Source organism: Apis dorsata, unplaced genomic scaffold (genome assembly GCF_000469605.1).
Source record: "Apis dorsata unplaced genomic scaffold, Apis dorsata 1.3 scaffold_416, whole genome shotgun sequence".
Taxonomy (NCBI): domain Eukaryota; kingdom Metazoa; phylum Arthropoda; class Insecta; order Hymenoptera; family Apidae; genus Apis; species Apis dorsata.
The window spans coordinates 116,967-124,653 of NW_006263671.1; the positions used below are offsets into that span (position 1 = coordinate 116,967).

The 7,687-nt window shown below is 19.1% G+C and overlaps 3 protein-coding genes across 4 annotated transcripts in view; 1 reads left to right on the forward strand and 2 right to left on the reverse strand.

The window, feature by feature from the left end:
- Positions 1 to 1,249, forward strand: part of LOC102675055 (ubiquitin conjugation factor E4 B) — a 6,312-nt gene extending 5,063 nt beyond the window's left edge. For both annotated transcript variants that reach the window (XM_006619463.2, XM_006619462.2), the window contains exons 7-8: positions 97 to 418; positions 490 to 1,249. In XM_006619463.2, the coding sequence (XP_006619526.1) occupies positions 97 to 418; positions 490 to 554 (387 nt within the window). In that variant the 3' untranslated portion in view covers positions 555 to 1,249. The remainder of the gene's footprint in view (positions 1 to 96; positions 419 to 489) is intronic.
- A 971-nt stretch (positions 1,250 to 2,220) lies between these two features.
- On the reverse strand, positions 2,221 to 3,322 carry LOC102674924 (gametocyte-specific factor 1-like). The gene is made up of 4 exons (XM_006619461.2): positions 3,097 to 3,322; positions 2,823 to 2,946; positions 2,581 to 2,752; positions 2,221 to 2,470 (listed from the first exon to the last, which is right to left on the reverse strand). Exons 1-4 carry the CDS (start codon positions 3,202 to 3,204, stop codon positions 2,251 to 2,253), a joined length of 624 nt encoding a protein of 207 aa, XP_006619524.1. The 5' UTR covers positions 3,205 to 3,322; the 3' UTR covers positions 2,221 to 2,250.
- Positions 3,323 to 4,514: 1,192 nt separating this feature from the next.
- LOC102674795 (ubiA prenyltransferase domain-containing protein 1 homolog) lies at positions 4,515 to 6,299 on the reverse strand. Its single transcript, XM_006619460.2, has 2 exons — positions 6,047 to 6,299; positions 4,515 to 5,619 (listed from the first exon to the last, which is right to left on the reverse strand). Exon 2 carries the CDS (start codon positions 5,604 to 5,606, stop codon positions 4,608 to 4,610), a length of 999 nt encoding a protein of 332 aa, XP_006619523.1. The 5' UTR covers positions 5,607 to 5,619; positions 6,047 to 6,299; the 3' UTR covers positions 4,515 to 4,607.
- Positions 6,300 to 7,687: the final 1,388 nt, after the last annotated feature.

The following is a 7,687-nucleotide window of genomic DNA, read 5'->3' on the forward strand; positions in this document are numbered from 1 at the left end:
AATATATATATTATTATATATATATAATAATATAATAATATAATAAATGAAGTCTATAATATAAAAAACTTTTTCTAACAAATATTATAATTGCAGCGTTCATTTTGTATGGAATTATTTATTGATGCTGCAAATAAGTTAGAAAGATCAGTAATCAAGTCTATTATAGAGATTGAAAGATTTGTAGCTCTTGCTGAACGTGCTGCAGATATAGCAAGGGATAATCGTGCACGTGATGCAGATTACGGTGATGCACCAGAAGAATTTCGAGATCCACTTATGGATACACTTATGGAAGAACCTGTTAAACTTCCATCTGGCATTGTTATGGATAAAGCAGTTATTATTAGACATCTTCTCAATAGTGCTACAGATCCTTTTAGTAGGCAACCTCTCAGTGAAGATATGCTTACACCAAGTGAGTAAATAAAGTAATTTTTTTTTCATATAAAAAAATTTATGTGATAACTAATTATTGCATATTTATAGTGCCTGATTTGGAGAAAAGAATATCAATGTGGAAACAACAAAAGAAAAAACCGACAAAAATATAAATTATGATTTTATTGCAATAATCATTTTTCAGAAACATCACAATATTGTGTAGTTAATGTTACTACATGATATATTGTATCAGTCCATAGATATTTAATTCTATGGCAAATGAATACAGTGCAATGATCTCGCTAATGTGCAAATATTGCACTTAATAAATTTACAGTTTTAATACATTACTGTCTAACACTTAAAACAGACAGTTAAACAGACTGCAGCTATGTAACCAGCTGCATATTACTTTTAAAAAAAAAATACTTTTAAAAAACTTGTAAATAATTGCTGGTTTATAACATCAATACCCAAAAAAATCTTATTTACAAACTTAGCACTTGTTCCTTTATACGTTCTAAATATATGAGACTGCAAATGAAAAATTAAAAACATATGATCAATTATAAAAATAATAAATTAAACAGCATAGAGACAAAAAAGTTAACATCAATCTAAATTTTTTTATTTAAAATTTGATAATTTATAAATGAAAATAAAAAAAGAAGACATTATTTGATGCAAAATTTATGTAAATGATTCATATATAAATGATAAAATATTTTAAAAATTATATTAAAGTTTTTAAACATGCGAAATGTTGCACAATAGAAAAAAATAATTTGCAGCGATTAATTCTTTCTAAAGATGTACATGGTAAATGTATCATGCCTATTCCTTCAATAAATTTCATGAGTAAAGATTTGTTTTGTGTATATAATAATATATTAAAACAATTCCATCCAAAAAATATTTTTTGTTTTTTCAATGTGAAATTTTTTAAAAAATTATTTTAAAAAATTTTTACTATAATTATGCTTTCTTTATTACAAATTTAAATGTTTTTTTACTTCAAAACTTGAAGTATACATTTTCATTTAAATTTTTAAAATAGTATTACAAATGGTTAAAAGTTTATAACAAAAAAACTTTAAAAAATTAATATTTATTTTTTAAAAATATGATTGTAGTTTATAATTTTCATATCAATTAAAACTTTGTTTTTATAAATTATATTTATATAATTATATTTATAAATTTAACTATCAATTACATATTACATAAATTTATCATTAAATAATGTTAAAGATTATTTTAAAATGAAAATGAATTTTATTTTAATTGTAAATTCGAAACATAACAGATATTCTACATAATTCAAATGATTTGAAAATATAATAAATTATATGTTGATTCATGTAATCTATTCTAAATTAGTTTTATTATTATTAACTGTTAAAAAATGTTATTTATTATATTCTTATTTAGTGTATTATAATCTCAAAATGTTTAATGTTTAATTAATATTCTCATTATATAAAATTGATAAAGTTCAGGTTATAAGAAAAAGACATTTAAAAATATTAGAAAATTAAGTATTGTTAATATATATTAACTGCCATTGTAATTTTTGCCCATTTTTCAATTCAAATAATATATTAATATTTCTAATATACTTTTGTTTTTACAGAGAATATACATAAGAACATAATTTTTTTTTTGAGAAATCTTTCATATTATATATGTAAATATAAATAAAAATAAAAAAAGATCATGAAATTAAGCAAATATTTAAATATAATACATATATAGTAAATTATATGTAATAGATTATATAGAAAAACAATAAACAATATTAGTTTATTTTAATTACTTACAAAAATATAAAAATTTTTTAATATTTTTTATTTAAATGAAATTTAATTATATCAATGAAAGATTGTTTATTGCTCTTCCTCTACCTACTCCAATTAATTTCAATTTATTATTCTTCTGAATAATTTTTCCTCGACCAATTCCCATAGAACTAACTATAGATTCTAAATCTTCAACACAAGAATCTTCATTTGCTTCTCGCAACATAGCTTCAGAAAAACCACGAGGAGCTCTTATGGGTTTGGAATCTTTACTTCTTTCTTCATTTCTTGATATAAATTCAAAAGATTAATGACAAGTTCTTATAATTATATAAAAAAAATAAGATAATAAATATGTAATAAATTAATATAATTAAAATTAGAACTAAATTATTACTTTGAATCAATAGTTATATTAATTGTTTTTGTATTGTTATCCATAGAATATTCTTCTTCAGTTAAAATAACAGAGTTATCATTAATTTCTATGTCCCAATTTTCTGTACAATCTATTGTACTTGAAAGATCTGAATATATCTCAAAATTTGTTGCACCATGTTTTTTTGTTTCTATGAAATATAATATTTTAACAATAATGTTATTAAATAAGAAAAAATTAGAAATAAAATATAAAAAAACCTGGATATATTTCATTTAACACATTACGAGCAGAACACGTAGTGATATGTTCCTCTAATTCTTCCTTAAATAATCGATGGGTGGCATTATATGGACACATAACTTTATAATGTTCAGGATATCGCTATTTTAAAAATTTAATATATTTATATAACTGATGATATTATGATGTTGATGATGAGTATTATTTTGTGAAAAAATTAAATTTATTCGTTAAAATTAACAAAAAAAAAAATGCATTCATAATATTTTTTTTTATAATTAATTTACTTACTTTTTCACACTTGACAATGTGCTTTTGAAGACGAGATTTTGCGATAAAATGATTTTTATCATATGGACATATTATAATCGGATCATGCAGCGTAAGACATTTATACATTTTGAATTTATTAAAAATATCTAATTAAATATACAAATAATAAGAATGTTTTTTATGTTTTAATAATTTTTTTTCTGTGATCGAAATTATTTCTTCGATATATTGTTTAAAATCGATAGTACATAAAAATCGATATATAGTCGATTTATATTTATATCGAGAATTAATTTAAAAAAAATTGTTATAAAAAATATTTACATTGCATTAAGGTATAGATATATAGAAATAATATTATATATATATATATATATAAATGATTCAAATTAAAATTCAATTTAATTTATTATTTATATTTTAATATAAGTGAAAGAAGAAATATTCTAGATATATTTTATTCTCATTGACACTACATTTCTTAATTTATAAATCAAAATAAATCAAAATAAATCAGAGATTAAAATCAGAGATTAAATGTTCATCTATTTTTATATATCAAAATCATCAATAATCAATAATCATTTATATATAAAATTGTAAATGTATATAATTGATAATAATATAGAGATTAAATTTTTTATTTTACATTGTTTCTTTGAAAGATATAAAAATAAAATATTATTTCAAACAAGAGTTGAAAATATTAAAAATGAATTTTTAATATTAATTATTTTTTGATTTATTTATATTCATATAGTTTTAAAAAAATATAACAAAAATATAACAAAATAATTATAGACAAACTTACGTAAATAATTTATAATAATAATTATTATAATATAAATCTTTATGTTAATAGAAAATGATGAAATAATATATTTCATTAATTTATTATTAATATGCTATAAGAATTTATTACATTTTTTTGTAAATTTATTAATTTATAAACATGAAAATTTTCGAAGTTTATTCCCGAAATTCTTACATTTTCGAAATTACAAAAGCTATGCACATGATTTCTTTTCATAAATAATATTACTTAATTTCTAAACATTGAAATAAATTATTATATAAACATATTTAAATAATTATAATTTCATAAATTTATGTTTTTTTTATTCCTATCCTACGTGCAAAAATATTACATTAATTATACACACTGGAAAAATTAAAAGTATAAATTCAAGATTTTAAACAATGTAATTTGTACATATTAAAGATCATTATATTATTGGAAAGATATATTCAAATATTTATTGTATTATAAATATTCATAATATAATACAAGTAAGAAAAATATTTTATAATATACATGATAATGTTTATATGAAAAAAATTAATAAAAGTTAATTTTTCATAAAAGTAAGAAGATTAAATAATATTAATTGATTTTAGATAATTTATAACAATCCAAATATAATGATAAGAAAGAAAGATTTATATAAAATTACATATATAGATAGGCTAATAGCTGCCTATATAATTATTTGAATCATTGAGTTTCTTTAAATAATTATACAAGTATGTTACAGATAGGGAAGAGGATCGACAAGTAAACAAGCAATAACATATAAAATGCCCAGAAACATATTTAATTTAGCTGTTTGCTTAGGCACACTCTGAATCATATGAGGGCTTCTAAATTGTTTTTCTATTTTGAACGCAGTTGGTAAAGTAATAACTGGTAACAGAAACCATATAGAATACCTTAATGCAAGCACCACCAGAGTTACATATGGTGTGAATAATAAAAAAGCATATAAAACATGAGATACAGTGTGACCTATTAAAATAGCTAATGTTACTATTCCTGCTCTTTTATCACTCTCTAAATCTCGGGTATTGTTACTATGTAAAATAGCTTCTGTATTTAGAGCAAGAGGTATAGCATAATATATTGTACCTAATTCAATATAACCAGTTTGAGCCATGAATGCAAACAAAACTGAAATAGGACCAAATATAACTAAAATAAGAACATCACCTAATGCAATATATTTAAATCCTATTCCTCCTGTATAAAGAAATGAAGAAGATAAACCTCCAAAATACACAAGTGCAAGATGTTCCATTTTTGCAGGAGATATGGTAGTTAATAGAACAAAACCTAAACATCCTGCTGTATATAATAATGCACCTAATGAAACTAATTCATCCTTTGATAAAAGTTGATCTACTAATATCCTATCATCACTTTTTCGGCTATCTACTCCTTTTATATAATCAAAATATGTATTTACTACATTACCAGCTCCATGTACACAAAAAACTGTATATACTGTGAGGATAAAAGATATCCAGCTAAAATTTGCTATGTTTGTTAATCGATAAGCTAATGCAGATCCAAGAAGTGTTGGCATTAATGAAGCACTTAATGACCATGGTCGTACAGCTAAGAAGTATGAAGACAATTTCATAAGTGGAGAATTTAATGTTGAGGATGATATTGGTGAACAATTGATATTATTTGACATTGATTTTCCTCCAACTTCTTTAGTAGAAACCCAAATACCATTGGACATCATATTTTATATTTTGCTATAAATAAAACAAATCAATAATATTATTATATAATAACAAGTATAATATAATATTTATATTTTCTATTAGTAATGAATTAATTATATTAATATTATATAATATAATATAAAAATATAATATATATAATAAAAAATTATATAATAAAAAATATATAATAAAATATATAATAAAAAAATATAGTANTTAATAAATTTAAAAAGAAAGTTAAAAATAAATTCTTTAATTAAATTCTTTGTCAACAAAAAATTTATAAAATATATAGAATATATATTTAAGGATTTATAATTGTATATAGTACTATTATATAGAAGGAATTTTACTAATTAAAAATTAACTATTGATACAATTAATTTTTATAACATTATACAATTTTATAAAGAAATTTATTTTTTAATATAAATATATAACAATTAGATGAACTTACCTAGTATTCGTTTAAAGAGAAAATGTTAGGTTAGAACAATATCCATACTGTATTTAAAATTGTTACATTTTTTAAGTATTTATTAGTTAATAAGAAAATTATTAATTATGCAAAAAAAAAAAAACAATTTTCACATAGTTAAATTTGAAATTCTTATTTGAAGAAGAATTCTTCTTCTTATATATTGTTACATATGACGATGACGTGTTTTCATTAATATGCACGTGGCGCTCTCTAAAATATTCTTTTTTCTCATAAAGTCAACAATATCATTAATAAATTTAACTTTCACAAGAAATATTTAGAAATATCTAATTACTCTTTATCTTTAAATTTCAAAATATTGTACAATTTATAGATTATATATATATATTTTTATTATATTCTTGTTAATTTTTAAGTAAGCAATATTCTATTATTTTTAAATATATTAATAAATACATATATAATGTTTATATTTAAAAAAATTAGATATATATATTTATAAAATAAAAATACTTAATTTTTTTAATATTATAATTTTTATATATAATCAAATAATATATATATATATATATATTATTAATATATTAAATATATAAATAATATATATTTTTGAATATATGCAATAGTAGATTGAAAATAATTTATATTATATAATTATAACTTTTAAACAATATAAGAAAAAATGAAAAATTTAAAACGCTAATTTTAAAATAATTAAAATTTTAAAGATTATTCAAGCATAATGTATTAGTTAAAATATTAACAAAATGCATGTAAATATACCTTAACAAGAAATTATAAATATATATATATATTTAACTAAACACAAGTTTAGAGAATAAATATGGCAACAATGTTCAAATTTTTAATAGTCAATCAAGTATTAGAAGTTTTAAAAGTTACTAGAAGTTACTTCGAATTCTCACGAATTTTAATTTTATGAAATATTTATTTATATGAAAAAAATAATAAAACGATTATAAGTAAAGATTGAAATTTTAAATTTATTAAGCAGATTAAATAAAACATAGTAGTTTCATATAATTCATAAAATTTTTTTAAAAATACAAAACTTTATATACAAATAATGTTTGAACCAACATATTCGGATATCAAAATAAAAACGCAAATTGAAATTAAAAAAATTTAATGTTTTTTTTTAAATTTAATAGATATTCACAAATATACTTAACTATTTTTTTCATTTATTATTTTATTTTTTTCTATGTATATAGTTATTTGTTAGAAACTAAAATCAAAATTTTGAAATTCTTATTTTACATATCTTAATTTTTAGCAATTACATAGTATAATTTAGTAATAGTAATAATAGTACTATTATTATATAGATATATGATAATATTATATAATTTTTTTTATTAAAATCTTATAAATTAACTAATAATTAAATTATAAAGTATATACCATTTCCTAAATTTCCATAATTTATTGTTTGGAATTGATTCAATAATTATATTAATAATTCAATATTTTCTGCAAATTACCTATCTTTATTTATATATCTAATCTCTTTCGCTTAATATTATTTTTTTATTACATATATTAATTCATTTAAATTAAAGTCAATACAAATATATATAAATTATAACCTCAAAATTAATATATTTATCATTTATTTATATTATTTCTATTTTT